The sequence below is a fragment of the Cnephaeus nilssonii genome, assembly GCF_951640355.1.
Source record: "Cnephaeus nilssonii genome assembly, chromosome: 8".
NCBI lineage: Eukaryota > Metazoa > Chordata > Mammalia > Chiroptera > Vespertilionidae > Cnephaeus > Cnephaeus nilssonii.
In genome coordinates this window covers 32,201,597-32,229,251 of record NC_137079.1, presented here as the reverse complement: position 1 = coordinate 32,229,251, position 27,655 = coordinate 32,201,597, and the positions used below count along the sequence as shown (strand labels likewise).

The following is a 27,655-nucleotide window of genomic DNA, read 5'->3' as shown; positions in this document are numbered from 1 at the left end:
GGGAAATTATCAATGAATTAATGTAGTATAAATTTAACTTCTAAGACACAGTGTTCTCATTTGAGTCATACCTCCCATTCTTTCTTCCCTATTTCTCCCATGGGTCACCCAAATTTAAATCCTGAAAAAATGCAAAGGAAGGTTATGTTTGCAGTATTTCTAATTCATTGAAATTCATGGAAACTTTAAGTTTTTGCAGACCCATTTCCAAAGTCATAGAAAGGTCTCAAAATATGGATAAAATTAGAATAGGTTTTTATAGTTTATGAATCTCCAATTTTGTGGAAATTTTATAATGTCAAAAAAGATTATATAACATAAATAAATATATATGCCTATGGTTAAAGTTGGCAAGCTCCCTTGATGTTGAAGGGAAGTATTTTTTTCATTCTATTTTTGTAAATTTTGCAAGCAAAAATAAATAGAAATAAGATATAAAGGTAATAAAGTAATAAAGGGAAGACAAATGGAATTATAGCAGATGAAATGTATGGTCTTAGAATGCTGGACTCATTTCCTGAATTCCAGCAAAATAGCTACCATATATATATATATATATATATATATATATATATATATATATATGTTAAAAGATTCTACTTTCTCTTAACTAGATTTCAAATGGGTTGCTTCTCAATGAAAATCATGGGTTATAATGTGGACACTGGCAACTAGTTAATTAGGATGAGCAGAAGTGTTTGCCATGTTTGCCTGGCCAAAGTCGAGTCAGTGAGATTAATGTGAGGACATTCACCAGCCCGTTGCTGCCACGGTCCTGGGTCCTGAGTTCAGTGCAGGCTGCCTGCACCAAACGCTGCAGCTGGAGACCAACCAGCTGGCAGCTTTTATTCAAGGCCCACACCTAGTGGTCAGGGCATTTCAAAATAGAAGCACACTGACACTTGATTTAACAACTTATTATCTAAGCAGATAAAAGGGAGTAAAGCTAATAACAACAACAATAATGAAATGCCTTCTATTTGTTTAAAACTACTTAATAATTAAAAGGTGATTTTAAATATCAAATAATTTCTAGAGAAAACGAATGAGTGGTTCGCTTTGATCTGACTTTTCTAGAGTTATTTGGCCTCCACTCCTCTGTGAATGGCCAATGACACACATTGACACACAGTGTAAGTATAGTAGTAAACAGTCACATGTTCAAACCACATGGAGATCCACATAGATTCCTACATCTTCACATGTGGAAAATTGGCAACCTCTAAGGACACCGGAGGCACTGACCTTCTATCCCATTCTTCACTGGCCAGTTTTTCCTCTGTGAATAAAAAGATGTGTGTGTTGTCTTGTCCCTGCCCAGGGATGGGGCCCTTCTCCCCAAGGAGACGCCTTCCCTCCCAGGCTTCCCGCATTGCAGTCAGACCAATGCTGTGGTCACCTCATTCTCAGGAATCTTGAATTTGACAGCCAGGGTCTCTTTTCTTCCTTAGGTTAGCTCAGTGGTCAGCAAACTCATTAGTCAACAGAGCCAAATATCAACAGTACAACGATTGAAATTTATTTTGAGAGCTAAATTTTTTAAACTTAATCTTCTTCTAACGCCACTTCTTCAAAATAGACTTGCCCAGGCCGTGGTATTTTGTGGAAGAGCCACACTCAAGGGGCCAAAGAGCCGCATGTGGCTCGCGAGCCGCAGTTTGCTGACCACGGGGTTAGCTTATTGATCAGGAAATAGTATCCTGCGGCTTTACAATTCCCCTGCTTCTCAGGTGACCTCATCTCTGGTCTGTCCTGACACAAGCAGATATAATGTAAAAACGGCAGGATTGTCAACTCCTTTATTTCTGCCAAAGCATCTTTCTAAGTAGGGTCCTTTCAGGGTCTAACCTCAGTGTCTTAGAATAGTAGCACTTTAAATAGGAAGTGCCTGGCTGGTGTTGCTCAGTGGTTGAGGGTCGACCTATGAACCAGGAGGTCATGGTTCAATTCCCTGTCAGGGCACATGCCCCAGTTGGGTTGTGAGCTCGATCTCCAGTGTGGGGCATGCAAAAGGCAGCTGATCAATAATTCTCTATCATCATTGATATTTCTATGTCTTTCTCCATCTCCCTGCCTCTCTGAAATCAATAAAATATATATTTAAAAACTGAACTTTGTGGCATAGATAAGACTCTGAATAAATGTCCTTAATACTTCTATTCTTCCATGGTTTCTTTTGCCTATTATGATAAAAGATCTTTCATTTGGTAATTTTGGTTGCTTGTTTTTAATATAACATTTAAAATGGAAAGGCTTGCTCTTAAGCATATGTTATCCTTTTCTTAATAAAATTATAAACCTTTTGTAAAAGGTAGGGAAACATGGACAATATTGTTTTGGCCACAAGAAGAGTGTTTTATTGTGTCAACATTATAAGCAGAATTGTTTAGAATTTTTAAGCATGTCATTGCATTATTACTTATTTTAACATAACCACTGTACTAAACAAGTGTAATTTTCAGTTTAATGAAAACACGTTCTTCTTATACCTTACCTTCTTTCAAAATAAACTCAACGAGGATAATATTTTCCTGACCCTGGGAGAAAACATGGGTAGGTCCCAATACTTTTCTGCTCACTTTTAAATAAACCACAGTTCCACGAATCCTTCACGTCCCCTCATCTCCAGTATTTGAACAGAGATTAATAGTGTCCAAAGGGCAGAGTTCTCCCCTCTCCCCCTCCGGTGAAGGCCTGTGGTGGCAGCTGACCGCCTCCCGGCAGGGAGGGAGGGAGGCTTCTGCACCTCAGCTCGCCGGCTGTGCCTCCGGCTCTCCCAGGAAACGGGGGACAGGAACAAGGAGTGAGGGGTGTCTTGGCTTCCAGGTATTTTGATGCTTTCTGGTGAGAAAGATAGCCATCCCTGACCCCTTCTCTCGGCTTCTTCATCGATCCCCAGTGCCGGACCTCTCCTCCTAAAGGCCTCAAGAAACGAGAAGTGCATTCATTCCTACCCTACCGACTCCCCCTGTCACCCGTTCTTCAGGGCAGTCCACTAGACATCAGTGCACACCACAGAGGGGTTGCTTTCCTACACCTTCCCAGGCGTGCATCGTGGGCAGGATTTCTCCGGATTGCCAGGGGATTGGGAATGAGAGAGTGCCTTGAGGAGTTGTGGATAGCTCAGTGGCTCACTTTTTATAATGGCCAAACCAAAGATGTGCACTACACAGCATTTAGGTTTTATAAAGGATATCATCCCTGCGATTCCGAAATGAGATGAGTGGTTGGAGAGTCTTATTAAAGTGTAATGAATACCTTACATTTTTTAAAAAGTGGTAAATAGTTTTTGTGAGTTCTAAAATGGGACCAGTTTCATAATATAACACACATCCCCGATACTGAATTTGCAAAGTTAAATTAAATTTTATTTTTCCTGAATTGACATCTTCATCAGAGTTTTGGTACAAACTTCACTAGAGTCATGGGTAGGCAGAGGCTTGTAGAAAGTTAGGGAGTTCTGTAAATGTCTTCAGACACCAAAAACTACAGTTTAATCAGCTTATTTTTGTCATGAGTTCTGAATACAATGGTTTATATCTATGGGGACACCTGAGAAATATAACCTGTGGAACATTTTCCTTTTTACCATTAGAAACACCTTAAGAATTAATAGATTGAAAGTCATAGATGAAGTTTAAGAGATAATCCAGTGGAAGGGGATTGACGATTACTTATTTACTTTATTTGTATGTATTGATCCATTCATTTGTTTATGTCTACATGTCCTGATATCCACATTTTTGGATAACATAATTTGACATGCAAGTATAATACAGTAAATAGAGTTTTAAGCATACATATCATTTTTTTTGTCACTGAGCCCTCAGTTTCTTAATATGCTTATAGTATATTACATCCTTATAATATTTTACTTGAGCTAAACATAAACATTTAAAAACTTTATGATGATTTACATTCAGCTTTGATGAGCTATAGAGACTTCGGGAGAGTTCTCTAAATGCCCTCACATACCAAAACCTCTATTTTATGGCAACTCATTTTCGTCATGAGTTCTCATATATCCAAGCCTGTTCATTTGACACCTGGTTGCAAGAACTTGGTTCCAGGGTTAGCTGAGGATAATGCAGTGACGCACACAGTTTCAGCACAGGGCCTGACGCAGCGGGAATGGTTGCTACAGTGAAAGCATGGTGGTTGTGGCTGGAAAGAAGGCTTCCTGGTGTATCAGTAGAGAAAGGAGGGTTGTGAAGAAATGCAGATGGACGACATGTTGAGTCTAGTCTCTTCCATTTACTTTGAAGCAGTGATCTTGTTTGTTTTGAAGACTAGCAACTAGAGGAAATATGTTGTTCTCTAGAAACAGAAATAATGCTGTTTACATACACGGCTAGGACGTCAGGAGTGATTTCTATGTTTGCTCAATTTTGCTTTGTAGTCAGCAATGATAATGAACTTGCATGAATCAGTTTCCACACTCCCTCTTTCTCTTATGGCACACCTATGACACATTGGCAGAATGCCTGACTCGGGTCCAGAGCACAGTTTGTGGGTTTTTTAAAAATATATTTTTATTGATTTTTTACAGAGAGGAAGGGAGAAGGATAGAGAGCTAGAAACATCGATGAGAGAGAAACATCGACCAGCTGCCTCCTGCACACCCCCTACCGGGGATGTGCCCACAACCAATGTACATGCCCTTGACCGCAATCGAACCTGGGACCTTTCAGTCCACAGGCCGATGCTCTATCCACTTAGCCAAACCGGTTTCGGCATGTGGTTTTTGATTATTGTAAAAAATCAGGTCCACATGCATTAGGAATCATGCTGTTGCCTGATCAGTAGGGGTTCTTTTAGGTAAAAGTCACATGAAGAGACACCAGTCACTAACCAGGGCCAGGTGAGTAAGTGGTGCCTGGACTAAGGGAGTGGCTACAAGGTGGAGGACACAATAGATGCACGGGGACCTGGTGATCTGTAGAGATGGGGGCCCTCTGGGTATCTGGGAACAGGTGGGAGAAAGAGGTTAAATTGGAATGAGGTCTCCTGGATTTAAATATGAAAGTAATAATTTCTTTCACTGGGAACCAGGGGCCATCCTCTCAGGATCCTTTGATCCTTAGATTGAGATTGATTATGGAGAGAGAAAAGAAGGCTATTAAAAAATATCACTTGTGGAATTCCTCAAACTATTACCTTTCCTCTCCAACCCAATATAATGTAAAATTAAATAACAGAAGAAAGTATTAAACATATACCAATGAGAAAGATAGGCTGTTTTAGGGAGAGGTTGAAATTATATTCTTTAAAAGTGTTTTGTTTTTTTAAAAAAAACTTGCATATCAATTCAATGATTTACATCCTGAAATTATCAGTAGAATATTTTTGCAACTTGTTTCTAAATTCACACATTTTGATTCTAAGGAAAATCATTTCGTTAGTGCATAATGAATATCCTAGGTGTCCAGAAAGATTTCCATCAGCACGTTGAAAAAATGATTTCTGTGTTCCCCAACAGTCTGACTGAGGTCATTACAAAGGATGGCAATGGTAACAGTGGGATTCAGCTCCCCAGAGTCTCACAACTAATGACTCACACTCTGAAATGAGAAAAAAGAACAGGTCCAGTAGAAAGTAAACTTAAGGTCCTGTCTACCAGGTGAACACATTCCACTCCACTCTGACAACATTAAATCTGCACAAATCAGATCGTAACAAGCCATATAATACTCATCTTCAGAAAACTTGTACTTTTTCAGTAGGTGAGACTTGCTGTTTTTTCTCGATTAGAGGGAACAAATACTTCATGTAGGGAAAAATCATTGTAGCCTTGAAGAATTCTGCAGGCTGGTTTAAGAAAGCAACCCCATGTCAGCATTTTGGATAATCTGTATTGGTCTGAAGTCTCACTGAATGGCAGAGAGGGCTGATCTTCACCTTGATGCTCTGAAATGAAAGGAAAGTGAATTAACTGGGTTAAGTCTATATGTGGCTTAAGTTTCCATGTGGGAATTGTTCATAGTTTCGTTCTACTGAGTTCAGGATATGTAAAATTAGTTTTGGCTATTTAGTGGTGTGTATGCACATGTTTGTTGACTTTCCAAGGACTTTTAAAGTAAAGAGTATATTTATATTGAAGTAATAGCCACATTGCTTATGATTTCTATATTTCTGTGTTCATTGATGCAATGAGATAGCATTAAATGTACTTCCAAAACATTATAGTGTATATCAACCTTTTTTAGTTCAAAGTCCAATTTGAGAATCCAGTGAATGGCATAAACACACACACACACACACACAGTTTTTTATGTAATTTCTCAGGATTAATAGGCTCCCTCCCCAATTTAAAAAAAAAATCCATGTATATGAACTGTAACAATTTTTTCAAGTTCTTGACTTAAAAATTTAATAAGTACTGATTTAATAACTCCAACATGGTTCATAGTTTCCAGATATCTTTTTAAGTTTTAGATAAAATTTATATTTAAAAAAAACAAAAACGTACACTGATGGGGGACATCTACAATAGTGTCAACAATAAAAATTTAAATAAAAAACTCCACTGAGATATCTCTTACGAGACAAGTAACATGATTTTTAAAACACTACTATGACAGTAGGCATGTTAATCTATTTTGTAAGGTTATTTTTAGTAGATTAGATTTTTCAGCTATAACTAAGTGTTGCTCAAGGATCCTGTCCATTAGCAAGAGTGACTTAGTTTAGGGGCCTGAAGATGGCGCTAAGGAAGGAGCATCTTTTGGTGCATGCAGGCAAGCCATTAGAAATATCTCTTGGATTACCATTTATACTACACTATTCCCACAGATCACCTATAAAAACTTTACCTCATCTTATGACAGTTTTCAAATTCCATCTATGGGTAGTTTTTTGCTTTCTGTGCAGGGGAATTTGTCATTACTTCTGCACCATCTCCTGATGTTTTATAAGATGCATAAGCCTAAAATTCAAATTAGGGGTGTGTGCATATGTGTATGTAGGGGTGTGAATGTGAGTGGGCATGTAATTATTTTCTTCTTAAATTATTTAACCAAGATATATATATATATATTTTAATGTCAGATGACACCAATGACTTTTTTAAAGATATATTTTATTAATTTTTTACAGAGAGGAAGGGAGAGGAATAGAGAGTTAGAAACATCGATGAGAGAGAAACATCGATCAGCTGCCTCCTGCACACTCCCTACTGGGGATGTGCCCACAACCAAGGTACATGCCCTTAACAGGAATCGAACCTGGGACCCTTCAGTCTGCAGGCTGATCCTCTATCCACTGAGCCAAACCGGTTAGGGCAACCAATGACTTTTAAAAGGACTTGAATGTAGCCATCAATACTTATATAAATGGTTCTTATAAAAGTATCATTTGTTTTATCTTTTGCAAATAAGTAAGGTCAGTCTGGGCAGGTTAATGCTTTGAGTTAGAAGTTTGAAGATTTATCTCCTCCAAGTATGGTAGTCTCTGGGAGCATCCCAGGTGATGAGAATTGTCCATTACTGGGATTGGATCATCTCAGAAGATTTAATTACTCCCTGCCATGCTTCCTTACAGACAGCTCACTTTTCCTTTTCATATGTGTTTGTCATCATTTCCTCAAACAGGAAAGCTTAAAGTGGGCCATGGTCCTCTCCTTCCCGAGTCAGATCTTTAGGAAAGATTTTTTTTTTTTTTAATAGCAACATGATTTTTTAGAATGCTTGTGTCTCCCTTTCCCCATCACTATACAAGTAGAATGGAACTTGTATAATTATCACCTAATTCTAGATTTAAGAGTTACTGCTCTTTGACACTATCCACATTATTTGACTAGATGATCTGAAGTGATTTTAAAGAGTTTTGGGGTGGAACAGGGCTCAGTGACCATTATAAAGCAGAGGAATATTAAAATTAATTTAAATATTATTGCCCAACCATATGCATCTTTCCCGTAACACTCAAGGAATCACAGTGTGAAAGAGTTTGCAATGCCCCTCAGGTTTTTCAAGCTGAAATAAGTTAAATAATCTTAAACTAAATGATAAACTAGAGGAGAATGGAGTAAGAATAAAACATCTAGAAATTAAGTGTTTTTTCACTGTTATTTTGATAATAAAATTAGAGATTAATTTCCCCAAGAAAACATCTGACCATATGATATCTTTAACATCACTTGGGGATCCTAAGTAAAATATCTCTCTCTCTCTCTCTCTCTCTCTCTCTCTCTCTCTCTCTCTCTCTCTCTTTCTCAATATATATATTTTATAAATTGCTGTTAAAGTTCAAGAAAGGTCATAGAGATCATCTGTCCTCATTTAACAGACACAAAACTGGGAACAATGTGAAGCTTGCTTCTGAAGCAGGGATTGAATTTGTAAATCAGATTAAAAATCAAATATTTAATCTGCTTATTAGTTTTAACTTTCTCCCTCAGAACTTTAATGAGATGATTATAAAGATTTAAGCTCTTTGATAGAAATTATAAATAAGTAAATATTTCTGCAAGAAAGATCACAATGTAAAAATCTAGACAATCAGTTCATAAGTTATTAAGAGTCGGTAAAATATATTTCATATATTACCTTATTAATTACATGTAAAGTACTTAATTTTTAATAAATACATTTATATTAATATTTCCCAAATACCATATAGAAATACTAAATCACCTGCTGTGCCCTGGTGAGAAAATGAAAGCAGACTTGTCTGTTGGTTTGTGTTTTTTTTCCATTTAACACATTTTCCATTAACTCTTAAATTTGGGGGATAGATTTAATATAAAAAAGAATACAAAGGGGTATAGGCAAGCCACTTACCACTAACTAGAATTTGCACTATTAACATTTGCAACTTTTGCTTTGGATATTTATTAATATAAGAGAAATAGCCTTGCAGCTAAAAGCTGAATTTCTTTTTGTTTGTCGACATAGTTTCATCCCTCTCCTTTTCACCCCAGAGTCAGCAATTTCATCAATTCTGTGTAAACTTTCCACAGTTTAGTTGCCCCCTTTTTTTTTGTCTAGATATTCATTTTCCTTAACAGCTATATAACATTGTGAATCATTAAGAATTTTAAAAACATGCTATCACACAGTACATTTTATGCTGTACTTCCTTTTTTTAATTTCACATGTTTTTGGATATTTAATTACATCGATACCTCCAGAGCTAATGCATCCTTTCTAACTGCTGCACTAATTCCCCTGGATGAAGAAACCAGAATATTCTCATGTTTCCCTAGTGATGGGCACTGAAGCCTCTTGCCATTTTTTTTTCTCAATTATGAGGAGTGTTGTATCATCATACATGGCTCTTGAGATACGTGTTTAAAATTTCTCTGGGGTATTTATTAAGTGGCAGAATTTCAGGGAGAGCATTAATTTTCAGTTTCCTAATTATGCGTGAAGTTGAACATGGCAATGCAGGTCATGCACCACCCTGTGACATTATTTATCATAGACATTATTTTTCTGCTCCAAGATCATCTTACTTTTTTTTCCTAAAAAACTTTAGATTTTCAGTATAGCAGATATTTATTTGTATTTATATGAAGAATTGAGATAATTTTATATTTTAGTCAGATATTCAATTATCCCTACCTCATTTATTAGAAATGCTTTTTCACCCCCTCCTGATTTTTAATCTATTTGGCTGAAACTGTATCAATAATATATTGTTTTAATAAGTAAATTTTTATAAGTTCTTATTTTTATTTGTTTTGAATATATATATATATTATGAATTTTATTATCACTTTGACTGAGTCCATAAAAAATCCTTTTGGGATTTTGACTAAAAATACACTAGCAGATTAATATGGGGAGAGTTGGCCATTTTAGGCTGTTGATTTTTCTCCCCACAAATATCTGCATTTCTACTTATTCTTGTGTTCTTTTATTCATTAAGTAATGTTTGTATTTTAATCAATTTTTTACACATTTTTATTTAAAGATTTTCTGTGTGCTTGTGCTTTTTCTTGCTATGATGAGTGCTATTTTTCTATAACATTTTAATTTATTTATTAGGATACTCAATCTTGAGTTTCATATGTTGATGTTATATACAGAAACCCTGCTGACTTTTCTTATTAGTTCTAAAAATTTTCCTGTGTAATATCTTACTATTTTATGATCATAATTATTTTTTCTCTTCATTTTCTCTTTTGTCTCTTATTTTTTCTTCTTATTTTATTGCATTGGCCAGCACTGCCAGTACAATGTTGAAAATTTGTGGTGAGAGTGGATATTCTTGTCTTGTTTCCAAATTGATGTAATGCTTCTAAACATTTGCCATTATGTTATCTGTTTACTTAGATAATTTACTTATCTGTTTCAATAGATAATCTTTGTTGAGTATCTTCAATCATGGATGTAAATTTTTATCTAATGTTTTCCCTTTACCCACTAAGGTTGTTATAATGATTCCTTCCTTTTCTTTGCTCAGGTGGCAAATTGTATTGATGTATATTATTTGATGTTGAGTAAGTCTTCATTTATAGTGTCAGCCCTATTTGGTCATAATGTAGTAGATTTAATTTTCTAGTTTTTATTAAGGAAGTTTGCATTATTTTCATTAGTGAAATGAGTTCTATATTTTTTCTTCTTATATAATCCTTTGCTGTCAGGTTTATATTAAAAAGTAAATTGGATAGATTTTTATAAAATGTTTTGCACTAAATGAAGATGATATGCTCCTTGAATGTCCAGTGAAACTCTCCTTACAATCTTTTGGGGGGTAAGGAGTGGATTGATTTTGAATACTAATTATTTATAAGTCAGTCAGATTACTTTTTGTCATTTATATTTTCTAGAAAATTGTCCACTTGAAGATTTTAAGTTTATTCATCAAATAAATCAGCATCATTTTCTAATCCTTTAATCTCTCTTCTAGCTGTCATTTGGCCCCTTTTGCATTCCTGATATTGTTTACTTATGCCTTTGCTCCATTGTCATTGATAAGTCTTACTTGAAACTTGCCTATAAGGATTATTTAAAAAAAAACACATTTTGTTTTGTTGTCATTTCTCATTTTTATGTTTTTATTAATTTCTGCAGTTTTATTATATCCCTGTTTTGACTTTCTTTGAATTTTATTCCTCTGTTTTCTTCTGACTTCCTGAGTGTAGTGTTTGCTTCAGATTTTCTGATGATTTGGTTGATCCTGAGTCTATAAAGAATCTCCTAAGTACTTACTTAGTGCATTCCAGACATTTTCTATGCAGTGCTTCCTTTGTTGTTTAGCTCTAAATATTTTGTTTTTATGTTGTTTCAGAGATAAAATAACAAGCAGCTTGTTAGAAAAATAAATTTGACAGACCATATTTTTCTCTCCTAATCCAAAGTTGGGAGTTCCCCCCCCCGCCCATTAAATAATGAGATTTCTTTGACTCTTATGAATATAGTATAAGTGACTTCTATTTCTGCATAGACTTATTTAAATCATGGTGAACATTGCCATGACAACCATACTATACAAGTTAGCAAAATAACTGAGACAAACCTTCTTTCTAAATAATTCTCCTTCTGCTTCATTTCCTTACCAAAACACCCATATGCATGATTTCCTAAAGAGCTAAGAACCTTTTCTCTGAAATCATATATTTGTTTTTCATTATTTTGTGAGATTCATTTTTTTTCAATCAGAAGGATTCAGAATGATAAACAAGATTACAGATTGACCAAAGTGTTACATATATTATAACACCCAAATGTAATTTTAATGACCAAATAATAAATATAAAATAATGGTTAAAAATGTATCACCCTTATTATAAAAATTACCATATACTTTGGACACAATAATGATTAAATTTAATCATTGATCATGATAATGTGACAAATTGCTTCAAGAATAATATAGCTTATTGAAGCAATAATTATATATATACTAGAGGCCCAATGCACGAAATTTGTGCACAGGGGGTGTGTCCTTCAGCCCAGCCTGCACCCTTTCCAATCTGGGACCCCTTGAGGGATGTCGGACTGCCCCTTTAGGCCCGATCCTACCAGTGACATCCCTCTCACAATCCAGGACTGTAGTCGGACATCCCTCTCACAATCCAGGACTGCTGGCCCCAAGTGCTTGCCTGCCTGCCTTCCTGATAGCCCCTATCTGCTTCTGCCTGCCAGCCTGATCACCCCCTAACCACTCCCCTGCCAGCCTGATTGATGCCTAACTGCTCCTCTGCCAGCCTGATTGCCCCTAACTGCCCTCCTCCTGCAGGCCTAGTCACTCCTAACTTCCCTCCCCTGGAGGCCTGGTCACCCCTTACTGCCCTCTCTTGTAGGCCTGGTCCCCCCCTACTGCTCTCCCCTGCAGGGCTGGGTCCCTCCCAACTGCCTTTCCCTGCAGGCCTGGTCGCCCCCAACTTCCCTCCTCTGCTGGCCTGGTCACCCCTAACTGCCCTCCCCTGCTGGCCTGATTGCCCACAACTGCCCTCCCTTGCAGGCCTGGTCCCTAACAACTGCTCTCCCCTGCTGGCCATCTTGTGGCGGCCATCTTGTGTCCACATGGGAGCAGCCATCTTTGACCACATTGGGGCAGCCATCTTGTGTGTTGGATTGATGGTCAATTTGCATATTACTCTTTTATTAGATAGGATAGAGGCCTGGTGCATGGGTGGGGGCCAGCTAGTTTTCTCTGAAGGGTGTCCCGGATGAGGGTGGGGTTTCCATTGCGGCACGGGGTGGCCTGGGCAAGGGGCCTGTGGTGGTTGGCAGGCTGGCCATGCCCCCCGGCAACCCAAGCGGAGGCCTTGGTATCTGGGATTTATTTATCTTCTATAATTGAAACTTTGTAGCCTTGAGCGGAGCCAAGCCTCCTGCTTGCTCCGTGGCCACAGCCATTTTTGTTGGGATTTATTTATCTTCTATAATTGAAACTTTGTAGCCTTGAGTGGAGTCCAGGGCCAGCCAGGGTGTGGGGAAAGCTTGGCTTCCTCCATTGCTGGGGAAACCCAAGCCTCCTGCTTGCTCTGTGGCCGCAGCCATCTTGGTTGGGTTAATTTGCATACTCGCTCCTGATTGGCTGGTGGGTGTGGCTTGTGGGTGCAGTGGAGTGATGGTTAATTTGCATATTACTCTTTTATTAGAAAGGATACTTTTCCCTAAAGTATATGTTTTCAGGTAATGGGATAAAAAGAATATTTGTCATATCTATGAGAATATGGCACCTTTAGTATAACAGTAGTTGGTTTTTCCTTTTTGATAATGACTGTTATGTGATTTCCAAATATTATTTGAGAGCCAAATAAATTCAACAAAACATGTAAGAAATTCGGTTATTTATAAGGCTAATTAAAACCTTCTAGAATTCTACTTTTCTAGTTCTTTTTTGGGTCAGGAGTGCAGAGGCTAAAGCTTGTATATTTTATACAAAGCAAATAATTCATTGCATTGCTAGCCATGCCTGCTTTCTTGTTTCATTTCTAACTGGGGAAATTCATTTGGCCTCTTTTCAACCCCGTGATAACCTATCCTGCTCAATAGAGTTAACCAAATCTGTATTTATTATGCTACTCAGTGCCTGTCATTTGGGCATAGTGGCAGTTCTGCCAGAAAAAATAATGCTGCAGTGCCATTCAGAAATGAGAGCAGAATGTCCCATTCTGGCTCTTGGTGACCCTGCCTCTCCCTGAAGACAACACCAGGAGGAAGGAAATGTCAGTACCACAATTTAAATACTGTTCACCTTTTTTCAATATAATTTTCTAAATGAGAAGGATGAGCTTTTCAACTGAAGGACATTTTTTAGTTTTTGTCGACTCTATGCTTTCAACTTTCCTATTTTTACATACTGTCTTATTGAAAGTACATTTTCCAAGCCTGGCTTCTTTATGTGTGCTGGTGTGATAAATGGTAGAGGTGTAATTATTGTGTTTATCATTTATTGGATATAACCTAGATATGAGTTATGCTTTGAGCTGGGGATCATCACATTTAATATTGACATTAGCTATGTGGTAGGTCTTATTGCCTCCCTTTTTCAGATAAAGAAACTGGATTTCAGAGAGTCTAAGTAAGAGGTCCAAGTCACACAGCCACAAAGTGATGGACTTGATGTATGAACCCCAGAATGTCAGACATAATACCTGAGTTTTTCCCAAAAACCTTCCAATCTTGAAGGTTGTCAGAAGAGTGATACAAAAATCATGGTTTTAAAACTAAATTTTTAAAATTTAACCTTTTGAACTATAGATTTCTTTATTCCCAGTGAAATTACTATTTAAAATTTAAAATATCTATCTATAGACATGTCCCAAAGGGCAAAACTGTTCTATCTTCCTGGTACCTGGGCTCCTAGCATCCTGCAAAGTACTTTGCAAAACTAGTTGTAAGTGCATGTTCATTGAAAAGGCTAATGAACCAACAAATGATTAGTTAAAAGCCATTTTTAGAAGAGACATTGGTGGATTGCAAATCCCAATTGTTTATTCTTCTCTAGATCCAGGTTCTATGCGATATAACTTTGACACTTCTCTTATCAAGAGGTCAACTCTAATTTATCTCCATTTGAGCTGCCCTTGTGACTTGTTCTAGCCCAGAGAATACAGCAAACCTGAGAAGATGCCAATCCCGAGCCCTTGCGGTAATGTTTTCTCAGCTCCCTGCCATTGCCATGTGCATAAGCCCAGGCTTGCTTTCAGAAGATGAGAGAAACTTTGTTAGCCAGCCAACCCGAGGGCATTTGGGTGAGGTCATTCTAGGCCTGCCACCCCCCAGCCAGGCCACCCAAATTGACAAAAAGACCTACAGACCATAATAAATACTTGTTTTTAGCCACTGTGTTCTGGGGTGGTTGGTTATCCAGCAACATATACTTGCTGCAAGTCCCTGATTACTTTAAATTTCATGGCTCCTACTTTGAACCGTAAATTGTGAGTATGTGCATTTGAAGGTGATTGCTAGAAGGTGAGCTCTTCATTTTACAGGTGATTTGAGAGATGCTGAGATGAACCCCCTTCTTAGTGTTTTCAAATGCTGTTCCATTGTCTTCTGGGCAGCAAACTCCCCAGCCTTTGGGTGAGGAAGTGTAGTGGTGAGGTTTCACTATATATTGTAATTGACAGATTGAAATAGTGAACAACTATTTATAGGCTTGCCTTTCCATTTCTAAAGCAGTTATTTTGAGTTCTTCCTCAACACCCCTCCTCCCGTTGCCAAAAGTTGACCCAACTGCCTATAACAGTCTTACTGCACCAATCTGACATGAAAAAGAGGCAAAATAGCCCAGCCAGCATGGCTCAGTGGTTGCATGTCGACCTATGAACCAGGAGTTCATGGTTCGATTCTGGGTCAGGGCACATGCCTGGGTTGTGGGCTTGATCCCTAGTGTGGGGCATGCAGGAGGCAACCAATCAATGATTTTCAGTCATCATTAATGTACCTATCTCCCTCTCACTCTACTTCCTCTCTGAAATCAATAAAAAAAAATATTTTCTTTTTTTTTTAAAAAAGAAGCAAAATAAGATTAATCAGTCCAGGCAAGTCTTCATCACCAGGAAGAGCTAGTTGTTCTAGGAATTCTCCTAAATGTCCACTGAGTTAAATGACCCATTCTTAAGGCTCAGCCAGCAGCCCCACAACATTTTCACCATGCTTTATCACAGAAATGCTCCCTCTGCAAATCAGCCTCATGAACTTATACAATATTGGGTGAAACCTGAAGTGGTCCTCCATGACCTGAATTATGCTAGAATTTGTCAAATTCAATGGATCCTTAAGTCTTAGAACTGTTACTACCACTATTAGTGGGTGAATTTTAAAGGTTGCAGATCAGATCACACCTGTAAATCCTCGTGATCATGACCTAGGTTAGCTCACCATTCTTAGTGGTGCTACCCTAACAAATCCAAGCCCCAGCAAAATGCTAGACTCCATTGAAAGTCTAGACTTCTGCCTGGGATGCACCCACTAAACTTAAGCATTTGCCATTGCCGGCTTTCTCTGCCTAGTAGTGCCTAGTAAGCATTCACTCATAGGGGAACTCCCTCTCCAGGAATTAGTAATCACAGCTGAACATCAGAAAACATTGCAAATGAAGTGTTTTTTTGGCCTCCTGAGAACTACTCCCACCAAACCTGCTTGGATTACCCACCCCTATTGGTATCCTGGTTTTACTCTGCTTTCCAAACCAGATCTGCCAGACCCACACCTTTTGAGTCTTCCTACATTTTATCCTGAACATTCCCTGACTGACCTTGGTCGTATACCCCTACTCAAAAAAATAAAACATGAACTACAAATACACATTCAGAGTTCACTCTCCTTTAAGTTCTATCCTCTCCTTGATGTGTGTGGATCCTATCAGGGATCTCTCAAACACACCAGGTCAACCTGGTCCAAGTCCTGAATCTTGTGGCTAGCTTTGTCTGAGGTCATCTACCATGGACACAGACCAACAGGAGAGGAGGGGGCATCTTCTGGACATAAGTCTGAACTAACCATTTCCTTGAAAAGACATAAGCTACACAATTCCTGTGTCTTCATATAGGTTTTTATTTTGATAGTTGTCGATTTACTAAAGGTAGTCCAAATGCAATGATACAAGCTCCTAATTTAGAGGCATTCTATATAATAAAAGCCTAATATGCTAAGTGTCTGGTCGTCCAGTTGGCCATTCAACCAATCAAAGCATAATATGCTAATGATATGCTAAGGCCGCTCAACTGCTCGCTGTGACATGCTCTGACCACCAGGGGGCAGACAGTCAACCGGTCAACCAGTTGCTATGACGTGCACTGACCACCAGGGGGCAGACAGTCAACTGGTCAACCAGTCGCTATGACGTGCACTGACCACCAGGGGAGTGGGCCTAAGCCATCAGTAGGACATCTCCCGAGGGCTCCCGGACTGCGAGAGGGTGCAGGCCAGGCTGAGGGACTCCCCCCACCAAGTGCACGAATTTCATGCACTGGGCTTCTAGTATAGATATAACACTACTTGTCATTGTATGGCATATGGAATGATATAGTTGGTCACTGACTTTGTTACTGCAAGGATAAACCACAAAAACCTACAGCTGTGTTGATATCATGCTGTGATTGTCATTTTGTTTTGCTTTTCCCAAAAGCTCTCAGGTATCGTGTGTGCTCTGAAGGAAATCCATCACCTCTCCTTATACCAGCATGCATCAACAATGGGGAACCTCCCTCTAGTTTTTCTCTGGCTCAGTTAGCTGGATAATTGATCGAACACATTAACTTCTCTTTATTTTTGTTGGAGGGACTAAAATCACTGGTCTGAAAGCATTCCCAAGAAATGCAACTCTGCTTTCAGAGAGCAGTAGGTAATTGCCAAAAGAGTCAGCAGACATAGGAGGAGGATAGATATAAATCTCCAATACAAATGAAAATGGTAATGGGATAAATACTGCTATAATTATATTCAACTGCTTGAAGAATGTATTCCTATATCTTCCTTGACCTCTGGGCCAGTCTAACATCTTGTGTGTAATTGTCTTCCCTGCTGATGTCTTTATATTAATAAATGGGGCTTGAACCTCTCATATTAGTCAAGGTCAACTGTAAGAAGGGTCACTATTCTAACATCATGTTAGATTCCATAGTACCAACATGAACATGCATTTCAGTGCTTCTTATTTAACAAATACTCAACTACTAATCTCTCTATCCCAATGCATAGTCATGATCCTAGTGAGCATATCTTTTTTTATTGTTTTATTGAGGTATAACATAGGTGAGGTGCACATATTCTGCACACATTTCAATGGATTTTACATATGCAACGTGACCATGTAACCTCCACACAGACTGAGATGTAGAATCTACCTAGCACTCCAGAAGGCTTTGTGCACTGTTTTTATGCCTGCCTTCTTTTGCTCTATGTTATATGTATGTGAGATGCATCTACAATGCTGAGTTCAGTGGTAGTTCATTCTTATTCTATTCCTGAGCCGTGTCCCTTTGTAAAAACATGTATGGATATACCACTATTATTTATCCTACTGTTGATGGACACTTGGGTTGTCTCCAGGTTTTGAATATATAAATAAAGTAGCCATGAATATTCTTGGGCATGTGTTGTTAGTGGACACACGCACTCATTCCGCTGGATCCATGCCCAGGAGTGGGATTTCTGGGTCATTCAGCAGGCATGTGATTTAGCTTTCGTAGATGAATTCACACCATGTTCCAAATTACAAATTTCAGCTGCCACCAGCCATGTATGAGGGGTTCCAATTACTCCACACCCAATACATACACTTTGTATCTGGATCTTTTTTATTGTGATAACCATCCACATTTCTCTCTATTCTTCATAACTGTCATCCCTTTTTATAATGGCAGAATATTTAGTGGAACAGTGATGTAATAATTTACTTAAGTAATCTGCTATTGTTCTGAAATGAGGGTTGTTTTAGACTAGGGATGCAAGAGTGCATATACACTAAATATTATTTATGGCTTTAAAAGAGTAAATTGTATGGTAGCTTGATCCCTGTTTCTGAATATATATATGTGTGTATAGATATATGTGTGTGTGTGTGTGTGTGTGTATATATATATATATATATATATATATATATATATATATATATGTTCAGTGCAGCTTATAATAAATAAGGACATATGTTTATTAAAAGTATTAAATATTGATGCTTTTCAGCTGTGACTGTCACTAACTTACACTGATAAGAACGGCTTAAGTGATCTTTGTACTCTTACCCTTGGGGAGAGTTCCCTTCCTGTTTTATCAGAATTAGACTTGGTCATAGGACCAGCAATTGGAAGCAGCTATATGTGGTTCTTCATAGGGCTTACATACAAAGGAGCTCATGTTAGACAGCCTGAGTTCACATCCTGGCTTCCTCTAATGCTAATGTGCCCTTGGATAACTTAAAACTCCACTCTTCTCTATCTCAGTATTCTCCTCTGTAAAATGGGGTGTCACTGTACTTATCTCCCAGGGCAGTTTTTAAGGCTAAATGAAGTACAATGTTTTTAATACTCCTACAGTGCTTGGTACACATTAGCTCTAGTGTCCATCCCCATCCCAGGATTTTCTCATATTTTCAGGCTAATTACCTGCACATTTCATCTCAAGGGCTTTCCAAATTTTACTTACTAACTTCTTTTTTCAGTGCAGAATAAGTACAAGGAAAGGCTGTGTCTAGGAATGATGTTGGAATGTACAGTACCACAAAGGATAGAAAGAGGCCGACGGCTGCTTTGGTCAACACTTCTACCCCATCACCCAGCTTCTCGATCAGCTTGTCAGCAAGTGCAGTCTCTTTTCTTACTTTCATACATGTGTGCAGAAAATTATAAGCTTCTGGTACTTTCTTCAGTCAAAGAATAAAAGAGAGTAACTCCCAAAAGGATGCAATTCTGTAGCCACACCTCTCCACCCTGAGTTCCTCCCAGAGGCTAGAGAAATCCCTGGGAGAGCTGCTGTAGAATGGGCAGAATTAGCCTCCACAATGAATGTACCTTATTAATTAAAAATATAATATATTAACTAAATTCTTCAGCATATTTGTAGCAGTTAGTGAATGCCATAGCATAGCCCAACATCCCCAAGGGCTTTGCACTGCTAACCTCTGTGTAAGTTCTCTGATCCCCAGGGTAGTGTGTCTGGACAGCCAGGTTGCTCAAGCCTGGGAGGCTTTCATATTTCATTCTGACCCTGTCTGGGATCCGACAGGTCACTGATCAGTTGAAGAGGCTGAATCAACTCTAGCTCAGTCTCAGGGCTTTATGCAAAGCAGGATTCAGCTATTTCCTAAAATGACTACAAACTTAGGTAACTCTCTAGTTAATTTCCTTGCCTAGGATGATTGCGGTCAAAATCTGACTTGGCCATACCACCAGATCTCTCTGCCCAAATAAAACGAGCTCACCCATGTTTTAATTCAGACCTCACCCTTTTAATTCTCTTTAATTCAGACCTCACCCCTTCCCATATTCACTCACGGAAAACAACAATAAAACCAGAAAGATGCCTTGGCACTTAATATTTTTTGTTTGATATAAAAGGTGTTGTACTTTATTAATAAGTTAATGCAAGTGAGACAATTCTGTTAACCATCAGGAATGCCCTCAGGAGAATTATAAGGGAGAATTTGAACTAAAACAGACCATCTCATTAATATGTTAATTTTGCCTATAGGATTGAATCCTGGTTGATCAGATGACCTCTGTCTGCTCCTCCTTGCTAGAAATTGGATGTTGAGTTAAATGCCTGTGTAACATGAGTCAAGATATCAATAAGAGAGATGACAGTAATGCTGACTGCTACATAGTATGGGCACTTTGCTGGCTGCAAATTCTTGTCACCCTCCTGCCAAGGTTGCTATTACAAAAACAGACACATATTTCATTCAATCATAAATGATGAAATAGATTTTTGAGAAAAAAAATGAACACATTATGTCTGTCAGTAGTTGCAAAAGTAACCCTTCAAATGCATTAAACCTGCATTTAATTTTTCTCCTGAAAATGATCTTTCCTTCCTTACCTTCATTTTTAAATAATAGCATTTTAATTTTGTAACTAAATGTAATTTAGAATGCAGTATCTATGAAATCTGAAAAAAAATCATTAAAAAGGAGTGCTCTTTAAACCAAGTTTATGCTAGTCTCAAGTACTAATAACTTACTTCCCCCAATCTGAACCAGAACCTTTTAACATATTTTTCTCCCTCACATACCTGCATGTCTTCAGCATCCTTCCTCTGCTTGCCAGCAGGAAGTCTTCGTCCTTACGAGAAGGAGAAGGACATATGTAGTGACATTGTGTCACCAGTAGCTTTGCCCTTTTCTTTAACTCCTATCAACATTATGTGCTGTAACTGTAGGGCCACTGCAGCCAAGGACAGCTGGGAACCAGACAGGGAAGTCACATATGAGATCGTGATAGAAGTCGGCTGGCAGCATCCGTACTAGCGACTAGCATGAGGAGGCACCCCTGCTCTTTCTCCGGATCCTAGGGTCCCTGTTGCACCTGCCATCACCGGACAAGCAGGCAACTTCTGTGCTACACTCTTTTCTCTCTGTCCTTCAAGGCATTGCTGTCCTTTCCTCCACATTTCACAGAATACCCGACATGCATTGTATCATATATTTTCTTAAGTAAAGTTAATGATAAAAAACATTATAATACCCAATATAGAGCATTTACAATTTTAATAAATCAGCTCTAGGTATACTGTTTAAGCCATTTACTATTAACTTTTTCTGTGTTATTAATTAATTTACTTTTTTAACATGGTTGAAATTATAATATAAGTTACTGTAAATATACAAAAGGTATAAATTTTGTTCCAGTGTTAGCTTTTAGTTTATTGTTCAAGAACATTTACCATGCATTTACAGTGTCTTTATAAACATCAATTGAATATTTACTGCTTATAAAAATAATATTGTTTCACTGTAGAAACCTTAGAAAATTCAGAACGGTAAAAAGAAATAAATAAAACCATCTCTTTCTTTGTCTAAGCCTGACTGTATGTTTTTCTAGATCTTCTGAAGATATGATTGGGTTATTCTTTATACAGAGCTTTCTATTAAGTTGAGAGTTTTACTAAATTAATTTGTCATAGGATGCATGCCATCTAATTAATTGTGTCTTTAGTATGGGGTATTTATTATTCCTTTTTGTTTTTGTTGCTGTAATTAAAATAACAATGAACATTCTTGTCCATAGTATTTAATTACATTTCTGGTAATTGTGTTAGTATAGGTTCCTATATATGAAAGTATTGGTTCAAATGAAATGAACATTTCAAAGCTCTGTACCATATAACTTAATTGTTTTTTAAGAAGTCTCTACCAATTTAAACTCCTAACAAAAGTGTATGAGACTTTATCATCCTAAGTTTTAAAATATTAATTATTTTGCAATTTTAATGAGATTGACATTTTTGATATGCCTGTTAGCCATTTATAATTCTTCTATTAGCCACTTTCTTCATTTTTATAGCAAGTTTAAACAACTGATTTTCAAAAAGCAATTTCCAGTTATTGGAGGTACAATGTATGTTAGCGATTTTCTTAGAACTTTATTTGCATCTCCTCTAATTGTAACAACAATCTAGCTAGACACATATTACTGGTTATCTTAGTTTTATAGATGATAAAACTGCAGCTCAGAAAATTTAAGTAACTTGCCAAAGTTATCTAACTAAAATGTGTTTGAACTAGGATTCCTACCCAAAACAAAACAACACCCAAGCCTGACAAGCTTCATTACTAAGCTCCTGCAAGAGAGACAGTGAAGCTCATAACATGGAAAACACACCACACACACACACACACACACACACACACACACACACACGACCCAAAACAAAGCAACACATCAGCCCAAACCTCCGCATCATTGTTACCACTGAATGAACATCACTCCCAGCCCAGCTCCGTGTACATTCTAAAGAGGGTAGGATGGAAAGAAGCATGAATGGAGACTATGTCTGACTGGACACATCTGTCAATAGATTGAGAAAAGTATCTATGAGAATGAATGACACAATGCATTTTAAAATAATACCTCTAACAGAATTTCATTTTATACTATTTATGCTGCAATTTTTTTTGTATTTGTATAATCATACTTTTAAACATTTTCCTTTGGTTTTTCTCAGAATGGAAAGCAAAACAAAATCAAATTTCTTTTTTTTTTCTTTGTACATTTATAGTTTCTTGTTCTAACATTTAATTCTCTAACCATGTACAATTTAATTTATTTGGGCACACAGGGTGAGGTACAAAGCTAACTTTATTTTTTCTTCTAAAAAACTAAATCTAAATCCATTACCTACAGGCATCCATTGAATGACTCTTCCTTCCCCCCATTGCTGTATATTCTTTGTCATGTGAAGTCCATATTAAGGGCTTTTAAAATGCTTTCTCTCCTGCATTTGAAGCTCATCTTTGTACCATTGACAACAAAACATCTTAGAGGCAGGATATCACACAATCAATACTCTACCTTTTCTTTTTTTAAAAAAAAGTCATTTAAGTGACATAGACCCTAACGGATTATGATTATGTTCTGATTGTGAAAACAAAATCCAGACACAAATAGAGTCTGTTGCCAATGTGGTTCTGTAGTTTGGACAAATCAAGTGGAGAGAATACAACCACTAAAGTCTGTATGGGCAAGAGTGGTGGTATTGAATGATAGGCACCATAATGATGACGGGATATCACACCCACTGGCAGAAAAGGAGGAGAGCAGTGGTCCTAATGCTCTGGACCAGCGATGTGGAATGGGTGGGAGGTGTGCCCTCCTGGCCACCAGCATTCCAGAATCATCATCCATCATTGGGGGCTTTCTTTGCAAGGAGAATCCTCATGCACACTCCTTCATGTTGCCACCACACTCCTCACAGAAGCCAGGTTGTCAGGGCTGCTGTCACCAGCCAGGTTTTCTTCCTTCTTTCTTCATTCTCTATGAGGGTTCCAACATCTGTGATTTGAACCGTCCAAGACTCTTGCAAATTCCAGTGTAGTTTACACTGGCGAGAAAAAGTACTACAAGGTACTTAATTGATTTCTTTCAATTTTACGACCAAGTTGCATGTTCTTTCTTTTTCTACTTTATTCATAAGGATTCCTTTAGGAAGATCATAATATAAATTTTGAAGAGGCTGAATTTATTCTATCAAAGAATAAGCATGTGGCTTATCATTTACCTCATATTGTACCTATGTGTGATGAAGAAATTGCTTGATTCCTGCTTGTGTAATCTAACAAGATAAAGTATTAGCAGATGAGAGCCACGTAGCAGGTGGGCACAAATTCCTTTAGAGAAAGGAAGTCTAGAGATGACACAGGACTGCTTCAGAAAAGCAAATATTAAGCCACCCCATGTATTTTTATATTTTAAACTTAGAAATCAATTTTTTTAAAATGTTCTCTGTTTGAATCAAGGCATTAAAATAGCACTTTCCCGTCTAATTTGCAGAGTTTTTCATCAAACTCTTAGGTAATTATTTGCATGCTGGTATTTCAAATTAGCAGGGGTATGCTAAGTGTCCAGATTTCTCTGTTCTGAAGTCACAACAGGCTGGGGGTCGTGGACGAGCTTGTAAGTATGCCTTACTCACTGTTTCATTGTTCATTTCAGCATGCAGACTTTTGATATCGGAATATTGGACATCTTTGGTTTTGAAGAATTTCAAAAGAATGAATTTGAACAAGTAAGTGTTTGTTTTTGAAATTTGATAAACTTTATAATGTTTTCCCCCTCTAATCAGTTAGCTGTTTTTAATTCATTAGTGACTGTTTGCATAATTGCTTTCAAATACATAATTAAAAGAAGCACTTCGCCATTTTATTTTAAAATTAATGTCCCTGCTTTGTTGTCAGTTTATCGTTTTTAATGTGATCTTGTAAGCAACTGGCATAATCTGATTTTTGAAACAGAGGCACTTGTTTTGAAAGACAATGCTTGATGAAGCGCTGAGTTGTGCCTGTGCTGTTTCAAGTAGGTCAGAGAGACAGACGGAGGGCATCTGTGTTTGAAATCAGGGCAAAGATCTTCAGAAAGCTTGGCCAAAATTCAGAATGGAAATACTCTCTTATGCTAAATGCTGTTATTTGTAGATTCATCTTTACGTGACAGGCATACATATGACTATGGCAAACTCATAGAAATAGATTAAAGAGGCATTGATTTACAATTTAGGGCACCTTGAAAGGCACTAATTTGTTTATGTATCTTAATAGTACTGGATGAATAGTTTGATCAAGTTAAGTATATCTAAACATTAAGTGTTAAAGAAGAGAGTAGAAATAGAATCTGCCTTACCAGGCAGAGTAAGAAAAATAAACCTGTAAAAAGATACAAGTGGAAAGGCAGAAAACCAAGCTACACACGAAGAATTACAACTCCCCAGTGTTTAGGGAGAACTTTTAATAATTGCATAACTTGTCCAGCTGTCCTTTAAACTAGATGATGCGGTGGTAAAGGACACTGAACAAGGAATTAAATAGAATGAGTTTGAAACCTAGTTCTGCGACTTCTACTAGCAAAGCTTCTGGGCCAAGATGAAGGGTCTATAATGAGCTTGGGTTTCCTATTCTGTAAAATTAGGATTATACTAGATTTACACAGTTGTGAGATTAAACAAGATTACTGTTATAGAGGTTCTGACGTTTTCTGGCTCACTGTACCTGTTCAAGAAATGGTGGATAGCCACTCTTACTGTTGTAAAGGGGAACACCCGAAAAACTTTTAAAATTCAGCTCTTTTTTTTATTTCTAAAAAGATGATACAGCATCCTGTGAGTACATCCTAAATCATACTTAGTTACTTAATCCAGGGTGAATAATCTTGAATCATGTATTTTAGAAAACATTCCAAAAAAAACTAGAATGAAATAAGCTCTAGACCATAGATATTTTTCTCTTTTCCTACTTTTGTATCCATGGATTCATAGGAAAAGGGGGACTTCATGGTTGTGCTTATTTATTGCTTTTTATAAGAAAAACAGTGAGTAATAAGGAAGAAAATAGCTAAAAGCATGATCAGTAGTATGCCAATATGTGAAGTACTTCTCAGTGAAGTGTTTGAATGGTAACTGGCAGCCATATGGATTCCTCACATTTAAACCTTAGAAAACTTACACACTTTCATGTCTGTGATGAGATTCACTGGATTCTCCATCACGTGCTAACATGTAGAAGTCACAGTTGAAATGATCTCAAGCCCTCTACTAGGGGCCATGCTCTCAGCACCCTGCTTCACACCCCAACACAGTAATCTATCAAGACTGTGCTGGTAACGGATATGTACAAAACATGTATGTTATTTTCTTACGAACACATTTTATTTCACTACAATTATGTATATCCAGTATTATTCTTTCATTCTGGTAAATATTTGAGTAATATGTTTTAGAACAGATTCACAGCCTGAGATTTTTATATAACAAGGAATGACATTTTTTCCCAAATCCTAAGGATGAATTAAAAATCAAAAGGTAGTTTTAGACATTTATGGATAAAATTGAAGACCAATTCTTAGACAAATTAATATTTTAAAAATATAGATAGCTTTTTCTTAGCAGGTGTGCTTTGCTATTGTACACAATAGTAACTAGAAGCCACTTAGAAGAATAAAATCATTTTCTTAGTGATGAATCCCAAGTCATTTACAGTGGACTTAGCAAATTCCTAAATTTGCCTGGGAACTTTTTAAAGGGCATTGATTGGAATGCTACATTCTAGATTCTTGAGTTACTAATAGATTGTGAGCTTTCTTATTTTTTTATTCCATTGGAAACTTTCATAGAAATGCTTAATAAACCAATATTATATTCAAACTCTAACCCATACAAATATTATTGCCTTTATAAATGTTTAGTTTTATTCAGTTTTGAGCTTTTGACCCATCTCTTAGATATTCATTGGAATGTCACCTTCTACAGGGTTGAAGTTGTATTTGATGTAGCATGTTGTATATACTAGAAGTTTAACAACTGTGTTCTGAATTGAAATTTTACGTATAAACTCATGAAAAATACCTTCACAGTGTATTTCCTAGTTGTTTACCTGGCTGAAGAATAAATGTATGTAGTTCTTGACAATTGTTCCTCCATAAGAAACTTAACAGATGTTTAGAAAAGGGACAAATTAGAGGAGATATAAGAAGCACATTAAAACATCAGCATCTCCAATCTTGGTATCCTCAAGTAGCTCTAAAACAGTGATTCCCAACCTTTTTTGGCCATGCCCCACCTAAGCATCTCTAAAATCCTGATGCCCCACCCTGTGACATATAATTCTTACTATTCAAAAAGTGAACTCCTATTCATGTGGAGGAAGCCTAAAAGGCCACTAACTTGGTCTAAACAAGCTTTCAAAGAACATGACATCCATGAAAGAGAAAAATAAAAGAACCAAAGGAGAGTTGAAATACTGAGGAAGAAATCACTAAGGAATTGTTAAAAAATAATAATATGAAGTAATATCACAAAATAGCAAATAAAATTTTAAAACATATAATAGAGAACTGAAATCCATAAATATGTCACAATATATATTTACATACTGTATATGAGGCCCCTAGAACCAGAAGGAATGCAAAAAATTCACCGTTAATAACTCATTCTTGATTTGCCCCCCTTAAAAATCAAATAGCCCCCCCCTTGTTGGGAACCACAGCTCTAAAAGATTAGTTGGATGGTTGTGATCCTTTAGATAATAATTTTTTTCAGCTCATAGGAAGTATTAATCCCATTTTCTTTGACTCTTAATAAGAACTTTTACTTCAAGCTATTTCATATCCTATCTAATAAAGAGGGAATATTCTAATTGACCATCACACCCTCAACAAAGATGGTGGCACCCACAGCCAATAAGGAGGGAATATGCTAATTGACTGTCACACCCTCAAAGATGGTGGTGCCCACAGCCACAAGATGGCAGCACTCAGTCCCCTCAGCCCCACTGGGGTGGCAGCCACTCTGCATGCCTGCCTCCGGAGTCCCCCAGTCCTCCAACCCCCCAGCTGCTCAGGGCTGGCCCGAGGCGCAGGCAAACCTCTAGTATTATAATAAACACCATATTTACAGTAACAGACACCATATCTATCAGCATTAGTCTGATGATTCAGTGGAGAAGGGCATGCTAAAAATTGAGTCCTGAAGTACCTAAGTAGCTATAGAGAAGCTCTGCATGTATTACCTTGATTAAGTAATTACATTATTATCAGCTTACTTTGTGT

General features: G+C 37.4%; 1 protein-coding gene across 1 annotated transcript in view; it reads left to right on the top strand.

Annotated features, from left to right (window-relative positions):
• The window catches only part of MYO16 (myosin XVI), a gene marked incomplete at its 5' end in the record, with an annotated part of 447,953 nt that overhangs the window by 216,845 nt on the left and 203,453 nt on the right, over positions 1-27,655 (top strand). The window contains one exon of the mRNA XM_079779480.1: positions 24,053-24,125. Within this exon, the coding sequence (XP_079635606.1) occupies positions 24,053-24,125 (73 nt within the window). The remainder of the gene's footprint in view (positions 1-24,052; positions 24,126-27,655) is intronic.